Here is a 12,076-nt window from a genome sequence, read left to right as displayed (position 1 = left end):
TCCATCTGAGGTGCTCCTTGATTTAACATTGGTAAATACGCCATACACATACGTCATCTGGGCGAGCGCAGGCGAGGTCTGCGAACGTGGCGTCGGGCGAGTCCACCACGCGTCGTCACAGGAAGGGGCGGCGTGGCGTACGTATAGGAAGCCACTCTCGCTAAAGACAGAGGACGCAGACCCCCGAACAACAAGAAGCAATACTAGCCCGTCGCCGAGAAGCGAGCCAAAATCGAAGCGACAGCAGCGACTGCACTGCGGCCGATCACTTACGCTTGTGAAACTTGCTTCAGTGGCGGTTGAACCTCTACAATTGTTTCTTCAACTACGAGGTTTCTGAGGAAGCTGTATAGCTTTCTTCTGTATTTGTATGGCTGCGCTTGGGTCGATGCTATAGAATAATTACTCCCTGATTACTTTATAACCTTTTCCTGAATGGACTGTTCCCGTGCGCTAAATATAAGATTGCGATTGATTCACCTTGGCAGCTCAGGAGGAGAACTTCGTATTCGAACTGACGTTGCGAAAGCGCCGCCTTTCGAAGCTCTCTCTCTCTCTCTCTCTCTCTCTCTCTCTCTCTCTCTCTCTCTCTGTCGACACTAGTTCGTCTCATTAGTTCTGTACAGTGCAGCGGTAGCCGCGACCGCGCGGAGGCGATACTTATAACCGTCTCCTTGGTGTACCGCATGCCAAAGGTCATACAGAAATTAAATAATGGCTTAGTCAATGTGTTGATTTAATAGGTATGGGAGAAGTCCGAAACTTTATCGAATTTGCAGCTTAAATTAATCTTGTTTCAAGTGACGAACGCTCCGGTAATCTGTGCGCTTTGCAGGACGCAGTTCACTCAGCGACGTCGGAATGCATGGACAGTATGGACAGAAAGGCATTGAATAAGCGCGAAGTCTTTCTGCGGTAGTGTAACAGTATTCCTGGGACCTACTTAATTGCTGCGGTAGCCCTTTTGGGCCAAAATGCCCGCCAAACCTACCATATTAAGACAAGTCTGTGCCGTCCGCCAAATACTTCGGTGTTAACACGTGGAAACTGCGCATGCTATTCTTCCGACATTATGCCTGCCATTCCACTTTGTCGACTGATTTTAAATCGAAGAATGACGGAAAACCTGGGAAAATTGCAGGAACTAGACCGCAGAAGTGTTGTACAGTTAGGGGGAACGGGCTACGAAAAGTTATGGGCTCTGCTGCTCAAGTCATTGCCGGCTTGTGCGTGGTCAGTTGACCGTTTATGTAGGGTCAGTGTTGGGGACCCAATTTCGGTCGTTCCCAAGCCAATTGAAAATTGGGCCAGGACCTAGGGCCAACCTTGGCTTGTTATGTCGAGAAGCTTGGGGTCGCTGAATTTGGCGCTGTAAGTCATACAAGTATAACGTATTAATGATATGCGCGCATAAAAGCAGGACAACGGAATCGCTCCATGGATTTTCACGTTCGGTGACCGAGATTCATTTTAGGGGTCATACTAGGTAGCAGTTGATAAGTCTTCATTCGCAGAGTTCACTACAGTTTATAGAATTGTTTCGGTGGTTAATGGAGGAACTGTCGGGAAAGCTGTGCAATAAGTGGTGCTCAGGGCTATGCGACGCAAGGCCTAGTGGAGCATCACGTACAGCGTCATCCTCCGCCAGGTGGCCAGTTCGTGTCGGTAACTTGGTGTGACCAATCGAAATTTGTCAGCCTAGCTGCTCCCTGGTTACGGCGCTCGACTACTGTTCCCAAGGACGCGGGATCGAATCCCAGCCTCGGCGGCCGCTTTTCGATGGAGGCGAAAAGCAAGGCGCCCGCGTGCTGTGCGATGTCAGTGCACGTTAAAGAACCCCAGGTGGTCGAAATTTCCGGAGTCCTCCACTACGGCGTCTCTCATCATAGCTGAGTTGCTTTGGAACGTTAAACCCCACAAACCAAACCAACCAAATCAAAATTAATGGAATGCGTGTACATACGTCAGTTGACCGACGGGTCTTCAAATAAAGTCAGTGTAATCGTAGCGACGCCTACACATTTCTGGCTCTTACGAGGCTTCGTGCGCAAAGTTTTCCGCAAAAGCGGTCGTCTGACGGCTTGACCGCTTGTGGAATCGCCGGATTGCGTTGTACTCGCTCACCGCAGATCTCGCACCGTGCCGAGTCCTGGTGGAGCTCTGCCCTGACCGCATGCGTGCGCACCTTGCCGGGGGGTTTGAGGGGGGCAGCTGCCCGGCCTGCGTGGGGCATCGCCCTGACCAAATAAGGCCGCCTTGTGCGGAGGAGGGCACACACGGGAGGAGCGGTGGCATCCGATCGGAACACACACTGCAGAGGTCAAGTGGGCGCCTGGCCTCGCAGCCCCCGAAGCATGCCCCCTGTCAGAACAGGATTTCTCCCACCACACGAGGAGGCGAAAGGAAGCAGAAGGCGCGCAATTCGCCCCCCTTCCTTCCAGCAGCTTTCGAAATGCTCGGCGTGTTTGGTCTCCCTCGTGTGTGTGGGCCCTTTCTTTTCCTTCCGGAGTCACTCGAATTGCGCACAAAGGAGCGGGCGTTAAACTGCTTTTCGGTGGAACCCTGCTTGGCATGCGGCCGTTTTCTACTGGTCTCAGTCACTGGACCCGTATGGGGCGCGATAGATGTGCACGGTTGAAGACCTTGCTCTGTTTCCCTGAGCATTCCTCTGAGCCGGTCACTTGAAATGTTCAAGGGTACCTCCGTTCCGAGAGAGCAGTTGCTCAAATATATCTGGGACCAGGCGCCCGTGGTGCTGTGCAATGTCTGTTCGCCTCGAAGAACCCCTGGTGACCTAAATAAATTAATCTCGAGCAGTCCTGGTCACTTGGCGGCGAGGGCCTCCTATACCTCTGCCTTCATTTTACTACGATTTATGAGATTTATTGATAGCAGCGTAGAGTATGACATGGAAATTCGTCTTCGTAACCTGTGACGTCTTAACCTAGGCGCTCTTTTCTTTTGCGCAGCTCGTGTGCAGCCTGGGCCTGGTGCTTTTCCACGCGCTCGAGTACGGGCTCCGGTCGGATGAGGAGCACGTCTTGAGCCGCCCTTTCGAGATGCTGCTGGACCGCATGACGTCGGCCGACCCCGAGCTTAGCTCCGACGCTGAGCTCAGCTCGGACGACGACTCGGGGGAAGAGGACTGCCACGACGAGGGCATCGAGAAGGACTCGGGCGAAGACGACCCCGGCGGCGGCGATAGCGGGGCTGGCAAGACCCCGCATCGGGCGGGCCTCACGCTCTCCAAGGTGCTCGAGGTGCGTGCGAGACGCGTCGCTGACCGCGCTCACTTGCGCTGCGTTTGCTCAGGGGAGCAGCGTTGTTTAACGGTCACGCAGAAACGCTCTTGGCGGAGACAGTTGGCGCGGCTCCTTTGTTCAGTTCCAGCGTATGACGTGCGCTCGTCATCGCGGGCAGACCGATGCTCTCACGACTTCGCCCTTGACCGCTTCGGAGACGGTGCGCTTCCGGCCGTTTCCCGAGGCTTCGTTTACGGCACACACAAGGATCTTCTTATCGAGTCGTGACCGCAGGGCCCCTGCAGGCACGCTTTGGTCAGCACAGCGAGCGTCGACAAAGCCCGCTGCTCATCTCGATGGTGCTCGTCTTTTTGACGGGAGGATGGCGCTGGAGTAGTCCTCGAGTGCCCAGCGTTGTCCCGCTAGTGCCAACTCTCGTGCTCGCTCCTTGGTGTTCGGTCAACTGCACTTGGGTTAGGCATAAGGAAACAGGCATCCGCGCGTTTCCTACAAAGTCGAACAGTATTCTCGGTTTGCGCATTGTTTCGGACTTTTTCTATTTGACGAAGAAAAAGTGACTGCGTGTTTCTGAGCTCTCTGCATTTCAGAAATATTTATTTGGCCGAATGACAGCACCTATTCGGGCAGCCGTACACTTTTAAAAGTTCGTAACGATAACTGGTCCAAAATAGGAAAAAAAAAAAATGTAAACCTCGGGGGGCACAATTTACTGGAAAAGGTCTTCTAATTATACAACCAAATAACTAAAACTCTACAATGATTAATTAACGCAGTCCGGCTATTAGTCCCAATTGGCAGTTTGAAGCCGTGGACGAGACGATGTAGTACCAATTTTTGAAACGACGTAGAACTAATTTTCTAAAGCCTTAATTTCAACGCGAGGAATTCCGGCGCTGTTTTCCGCGCGAAATCGAAGCTGAGTGCATTAGATGCGCACGAAGTTAGTGCATACGTGACGTCCACTGATGACGCGCTGCAGTGGCTGTGGCATTGTGCCACGACGTGTACAGTATTTCATGTACAGGTATGCACCCTATTTTAAGTGTCACTATTTTTCCCGACCGCCGGATACGGCGGCGGCTGCTGCGGCTTTTCGGCGGAACGAGCTGTGTGCGCTTTTCGCGTAATAAAGTGCATGACACGGCACGGGAGAGCGCACAGTTCGAATTTAGCGCCGTGGTCAGCGCGACAAGTCGGCACCAAATGTCGCGTCTGTGCCTTGCTTCTTCGCCTCCAGTGCACCCAGTTTCGGTTTCGTGCAGGAAAAAGCGCCGTATTTCTTCGCGCTGCTGTGCTTTAGAAAATTCGTTTTTAGTCGTTTCAAAAACTGATATGGCATCGTATTTTCCACGACTTACAAACTCCCCATTGGCACTAGCAACTGGATTGAGTTAATTAAATATTAATTAGGGGGCCCTAGTTGATTAGCGGTATATGTAGAAGGGTTTTTGCAACAAAACTGTGTCCACCAAGGCTGAGTGTTTGTTCCTGCAAATATTTTTCTTCTACTTTGAACTGCTTTTTTTTTTTTTTTAGAAATAATTTGAAATGTCTTCAAAAACACCTGGTAGAAGGCTAGCAGAGAATACCACATTTAACTTGCTTGTTAGATTTGGATTCATTATCATTTTTCATGTGAGTAAACAAAGCCTACATAGCTGATTATGTTGCACAAAACCTGACTTCATATAACTGCAGTGTTACCAACATGTAGATGATGCCTAGCCTCTTTTAACAATAGGTCTTGATGTGCTCTTGCAGATGTGTGCATCTCATCTTCAGAACCCATCACAAGCTGACATGCACTACAAGGCTGTTTGCAGGGCCCTGGTTGCAGAAGCCCTAGAACTGTCAACATTCCTACAAAAAATATCTAGTGGAACCAAAGTGAGTGTCCGGAGGAGAGTTTACATTATAATAATAGTCGGATAGTTTGTTGGCTACAATCATGGCCATTTTAATCCTAGTCTCTGAAGAAGTGCTGCTTTAAATTCATTTTCTCAGAGTGCAGAATTGTTTGCACCTTACCTGCATGCATGCTGGTGTTGTAATAGTTTCGTTCATTATTTTTTTTACAGGAATTTATAAAGGATCATCGCAGTGATCCAGATACCTCAGATCTCGATGGCCTACAGTTTCATGACTGGGTAAATGGTTCTTAAAAATTTTTGCCATGTTGTGGGATGTCACAGTGCATTCAGGCTGCCATTGGTAATTTTATTGCAATCAAAAGTATTGAACCGCTCTCTTGGTTCCATTGCAGAACTAGTAAAGTGGTTTCAAGGATGGCTTTATACATACTGCACTAAATGAAGTTTAGTCCATATAACACTGTGGTTAGAGCATTGTGATGGCATGTAATAGGACTCAACTGAGTCTTTGCATAAGACAAAATTTTTTGAAAGGGAACCGGCATGTGAATTTAGAATTTTTTTTTATGCGTGTGCGTGTGTGTGCACGTGTGTGCGTGCACATGCACACATGCACAACGGATAGAGTGTCTGGCATGCCAGGTCCTCCACCTGCTAGGTGCAAAATGCAGTTTACTTTTATCAGCAGAAATTTTCAGTCAGGGGAATCATTCGCTTTGATGTGTCCAATACTGGAAACCATGATTAGTGCATTTCACTGATATTATAATATCATATTCCACCCATATAATGCAAAAGCAGTTTATTCCCACCATAATGCAACAACCCAATTAGGTCAGTTTTCAGTCCTTCCAAAGAAATCGTGTACAATGTCATGTGGGCCAGTGGTCACAAAGCTCTGCTATTGAGTCAATATATAGCCAGGTACGATGCTAGCTGAGGTGGCCAATAATTGGGGCTTAGCACTTAGTGTTGAAGACTTTGAACACATTTAATTGTCCATGTATTGAGGTTGTTGCAGTTGTTGTACAGCTCTAACACTCTTCTCCAGGCTTGATTCTAGGCCATGGCAGTGGCAGGTTGATGAAAACAAAATCCAAAAATGTGGCTATTAAAAGCAAAATTTTAAGAAATGTAGATGGTCATATATAGATGGGGGAATTCACAATCTCCCATTAACTTTAACACTGAGAGCAGCATTAGTTCTTTTCAATAAAATGTATATTTGTAGTACATAGGGATCGGAGCTTTCATGCTATGAAAAATAATGCAGTTTAGTTATTCTTCTTTAATTGGAATATACATGAAAATTTTCGTTTTGAAGCTTCCTAAATCAAGAGAGATGGGCTTCAAGAAAAATGGGGATCTTTTCATTGTAAGTCGTGAAGAAAGATGATGTTCATGCAGTCCATAATAGGCTAGTATGTTTTAAGCATTGTGCCCTCAGAGATGTGGCTGTGATGAATCTTTCGGGGTATGGGGCATGGGTGTGATGAACCAAACAGAATCTTCATGTTTAATGAAGTCTGTGCAAAATGGATTTCTGTATTGTTTCAAAGAGAGTACACAAAGATATTTGAGCATGTGACGGTAATGGTAGATCTAGTTGTGTTCGAAAAGGGACTTAAAAAAATAAAAAATAAGGCAGTCTTGAAAAATTCTTGGAAAGGCGACGGAACAAAATTTTAATGCATGTGATATTGTTGGTCATTTTGATTTGCAGAAGCTGCTGTAAGGAGCTTTTCATAGATTTTCTCATAGTAGCACTGTCATGTAGCGAGTCTGCAGAGCAGATTAAATTATTGTCTTCATTTAGGCACCAGGTACAGGACCGTAAAGAGTTTGTATAAATCTGAAAAATTATAAATGGGAAGTTAGGATGTTGAGATTCTGTGGGCTGTTTATAAAAATAGAACCTCATAGCGCTTGCACAGTTGACATAATGAGGCTGGCTTCCAAACAAAGAAATAAAAATAAAAGTGCTTAGCCCATGCACAGCAGACAGATATCACAAAAAAAGGGCACATCTAAAGTGCCATTAATGAAGATTTTGTTACGAGCTCTTACCACCAGGCATAAAACATTACTTTGTCGCCTATTGCCAACTTGACCTTTGGATTAGAGAAAAGGCCTTTTTTACATTCTTCTTCTGCCATGGTAAGGGGCTGCTGCCCAGGTTTGGACATGATAAATAAATAGAGCTGCCTGTATTTTGGGCAGATACAATCGTTTTTGTAAAATGTTGCAGTTGTGCATTTTACAAAAGGTGGCCAAAGAAACAAAAACCCATTTGTGCTCTCTCTTTGTCTAGCCGGTGTCCTTCCTTTCTCTCGTAGTTAGATGGAATGCAAGTGCACTGCATAAATGGTGAATTTGTTCATTACTTTAGCTGACGAGTAGTCTGCTTCTTGGCACTGTCTAGTGTAGTCAAACATCTGTGCTGCTCCCGCTTTGATCGCACCGTGCTACAGCACACTCAAAGCTGAAGATTTGTTTGCCAGCCTTGGATAGCTAACAACAAATCATAGAAGTATTTAGAATAGGTGGCATGATTGCTCTTGTTCAACGAAAAACATAGCGTTAAGACGGAACTAGGGAGACGAGGACAGGACAGAGCTGCAACTTACTATTGAATGGAATCGTGCGACGAAAAAAACGTCCCATCATTAAGCAACAATGCACATGCACATACCTTGAAAAATTGATAACACTCTTCATTGGCAATCTAAAACCTGAAAAAAAAAAAAAAGAAAATGAACAGTTACTGCTCATGAAATGTGGTGCAACCTCAATTACGTTTTAAAAACTTTTTTTCTTTTTCCATAAGATAAACAGACTGTGTACTAATGCACATGTCACTACTGCATTTCGCAATCTCATGCGCTTCAAAGATTTCTCTTGCCAATTGGTTTTTACCGCTTCCCAAGATCTTGGTATGGTTCAGGAGTGGAAAGCAGTTTTTGCAGCTCTTGCAGCACTTAGGCAAATGCTCATCAGTTTATTGACGAAGTGAAGAGGCATATTCGCTTAGTCTCACGTTTAGGCATCTGCCCGTCTGCCCAATCTACACACTCCCACAGCGGAGAGGGATCCGATAAACAACCCCAGTGGCACGTGAGACATGCAGATTCTTGTGATTAACGCCACATGCTGATTTTTTTTTATCTCTTTCGTGGCCTACTAAAGCGCATAGCCTTGCAAGCTTGAGAGGAGCTCTCCGAATTTCTCTGCCACTCTCTTCAAGTTGTGTGAAAGCCTGTGTACGTAGGGCAAAACCTCAAGCATCCTTTTATGTTCTCCTGGTACATTACCCTGTTGCGACTGGACGCATTCTTTTTCTTTATGTAGCCTTTTCCTGAGAGTCTCTGCAACTGCTACAAGAACATAGTCAGGGAAGCCTGCTTCCTTTAGTCTTCGCATCCAAGTCTCGAAACTAATGCCCACTTTGTGCGGACACGACTTGAAGAGAGAAGACCTAAGGCATGTGGCTGCTATGCCTCGCTTAATGAGCTTTGAATGTGAGGAGTCAAAAAGCAGTAGTGCTTTCTTATACCTAGGCTCGTAAGCCCAGCAAATTTGACCAACAGGATTAAAATACAGGTGAATATCTAAAAACTGAATGGAATCATTAGCCGGTAGTTCAAAGGAAAAGTTCAATGAATTCATGATTCCTTTGAATCTAGTTAGGATCGAGTCTGCAACTACACCCAGGTCATCTACAGGAGAAAGACTAAATACAACAAGGAAATCATCGACATCTAAACAGTATATTTTGACCAGTAACACTAGTGGTAACAAATTGTTATAAAAATTGGGGCTTTGATGGATATTTGTATGCTGGAGTTGTCAGAGTCATAATATAAATTTATGGTCACTGACCTGTTGACTCTTTTGTAATGATGATGAAAAGAATCTCCTAACGGGGTGGTAGCATTATAAGAGGGGATAATTACAATAACCTAATTTTATCAATTTGGCTACAGGAAAGGTCACAGGGTGAATTATTCTTGAATTACAATTGCTTGAAAAATCTGTTATAATTTAGGGATATGGTCAGGTGTCTGTTAATTGTATTTACTCCCTTGCTTGTAGGAGTATGGCAATATCAACTATAGTTGGGGCTTTCCAATTCATATCTATAAAAAAAATAAACAGTGCCTTGGGGAAGTAGGACACAAGAAAAGGAGTTCAGTCAACGGGCATCCTATAAACTTCTTTTCTTGAATCTGCACCTTCTCTGTGCTGTTTTTTTCCTAAATTCGAAGTTGTATGTATGAGCTCTTTATCTGGCTTTCTGACGCAGCTTGCTTTGCAAGACGATCTTGATCCAATAGCAGGTGTTAAAGGAAAAGGTTGACTTTTCATGCGACATACTTTATGTTTAACATAGATAAGTGCATATTCCTGATCAGCTCGCAGTTTGTTTTATGCAACAGTGGCTTAACTTGTAGTTCATGTGTTGTGTGAGGAGCAGCATTGAGCATATTTACGTACAAAATACAAACAAGGGTTTGCACACCCAAGTTTATTTCCAAGGCAAATATGATGAAAGTATGAAGGCTTAAGCGTAAAAATTTTGAACCTTCACTTGCTATCTCTTATGCAGTTTTGTAGTACTCATGCATTTAATGCATGTTGGGCAACACCGGCAGTGTGTGACAGAGAGCTTTAGCCTAGCATATGCCGCGACATGCTGCCTTGACCTACTTATTCTGAGGAGCCAGGCATTCATGTGGTCCTTACATGGCACGCGTAGAGCACTTAGCACTTAGAGATGGTCTTTATAAAGTTCACTGGCATAGATCCATTGTCGTAAGTCTGTGCATTGCAGTATTGACGGCACTAATTTTCAGGGCTCTTTGCTACATCTGGCCAATGCATTAGAGAACAATAGCTGGTCCACCCGTCATACTTAAGTGTCAGATTTTTAGTTAGAAGCCAAGGAGGAAGAGGTATGTACAGCTTATCGAGACAGTTTTTCCAACTTAAGCTTACACCTTTGCTGTGTCATAGACTTAGTAAGCTTGGTGTGGTTTGGGGGGTTTTACGTCCTAAAGCAACTCAGTCTATGAGAGACGCCATAGTGGAGGGCTCCGGAAATTTCGACCACCTGGGGTTCTTTAACGTGCACTAACGTCGCACAGCACATGGGCGCCTTGCTTTCGCCTTCACCGAAAAGCAGCCGCCCTGGCCGGGATTCGATCCTGCATCCTTGGGCACAGTAGTCGAGCACCCTAACCACTGCACCACCACGGTGGGTAGCAAGCTTGGTGTATCTTGGAGCACAAGTGATTACGCAAGTCTTACACTACAGATGCATCATTCATTCATTTGTTACCATTATCTCACAGATTTCAAGCATTGGAGTAATCCCGGCCAGGTTGTGTGTGGGGCTTATACATACAAAACTTGTTGACTGTTAGTACCAGTCACTGACAAGTAGGAACGTCATCATACAATTATTAGACACTTTAGTAACTTGAAAAAATGGCTGTTATTTCGGCCCTAAAACGAGCTGAATCATGAATATTCATAATTTGTTCCAGAAGACTATTCCAGTCAATTATAGCCTCTAGTAGAGCGGATGAATTAAATGCAACGGTGCTACCAGAAATGCGATGGAAGCTTAGAGAGTTGTTGAGATGAGATGAGGTGAGGTGTGGTATGGTTGTACAAGAGGCAGCAGCGAAGGGTAGGTACTGTAGACTATTCTGTGAGATAGGCAGATTAGGGCATTGCTCCTTAATTGCAAGAGAGAACGATGATTTGATGTTTGTTATGCTCGAGTAATGGTTGTAGTTTCTGAAAATGAAGCGTGCAGCACAATTCTGAACCAAATCAAAAGAATTCATTAAATAAGCCTGTTGAGCTGGCCAGACGGGAGGTGCGTATTCAAGTTGTGGACGAACAAATGTTTGAAAGCAGGTGAGCTTACGGGTAGTAGCAGGAGTTCCATGGAGATTACGTTGTAGATACCCTAATCGCAAATATTCGTGATTTGTTGTGCCCATCCCTCATGTAATGCCTTTGAGGTATAATGAATAAATGTGCGTAATGCTTTAGCTGTTGCTTTTTGTACGTGAGGGGTCCAACAGGTATTTTTGAGAAATGAACACCGATGATGTATCTGTTTGAAGATGTGTTGGGCACTGAAGTATTATTGAGTAATTAACTGAAAGAAGAGTTAGATTTTTTCTGCTGAATGTCCTAACTTGCATTTTTCAGCGTGACATTTACGATGATGTGCACCAGGCGATTGTGCGATCGAGGTTCCTTTGAAGTGCTAGGTGATCTGCAGATAAACGTATTTTGCAATAAATCATGCAGTCGTCTGCAAACAAGCAAATAGTTGAATTAATATTAGATGGCAGGTCGTTAATGTAAAGGAGGAAGAGCAATGGGCACAGGACACTACCTTGAGGTACACCAGACAGGACATCGCTAAATGGAGATTGTTGACCATAAAGAACTGTTAACTGCTTGCGAGAGGATGAGAAATTTCTTATCCATGAGGTTGGTAATGAGTCGAGGTTAAGGGATGTGAATTTAGCTATTAAACATGAATGCACCACAGGCCTGGAAAGCTTGGTATATTCTTTTGAAAATTAACTGAATATGCGGGATCAGCCAAACCATCACTGGTGCATGCAGAGTTTTATGGCTTCGTGTAGCCTGAAATTCCTGTGAGATGAGGCAAATGCAAAACATCAGTGCATATTTCAGGTTCTGCAGTCGAGTACCAATTGTAGTGCCAGTGGCACTGTGCCATTTAGGTGCACTTCTTGAGTCATTCTTGTTGCAAATCATTCAATTATTTGAGCCTGCATTGTAGATGTAGTAGTAGCTGTTTATATATCGAACATTGGAAAGAGCATTTCCATTGAATTATAGAAGCAAACATGTGCAGCACTCCTTGCCAATGTGGGGCATTGGCTTCTGCTC

At 45.1% G+C, this 12,076-nt stretch overlaps 1 protein-coding gene across 1 annotated transcript in view; it reads left to right on the top strand.

Moving 5' to 3' along the window:
- Window positions 1-12,076, top strand: part of spir (spire type actin nucleation factor) — a 223,688-nt gene that overhangs the window by 101,168 nt on the left and 110,444 nt on the right. The window contains exons 3-5 of the mRNA XM_084590464.1: window positions 2,970-3,260; window positions 5,025-5,150; window positions 5,342-5,410. Coding sequence (XP_084446590.1) covers window positions 2,970-3,260; window positions 5,025-5,150; window positions 5,342-5,410 — 486 coding nt within the window. The remainder of the gene's footprint in view (window positions 1-2,969; window positions 3,261-5,024; window positions 5,151-5,341; window positions 5,411-12,076) is intronic.

This window comes from Amblyomma maculatum, chromosome 1, assembly GCF_055883805.1.
Source record: "Amblyomma maculatum isolate TAMU_Amacu chromosome 1, ASM5588380v1, whole genome shotgun sequence".
NCBI classification, from domain to species: domain Eukaryota; kingdom Metazoa; phylum Arthropoda; class Arachnida; order Ixodida; family Ixodidae; genus Amblyomma; species Amblyomma maculatum.
The sequence above is the reverse complement of the archived record's forward strand: the minus strand, read 5'-3'. Positions and strand labels throughout refer to the sequence as shown.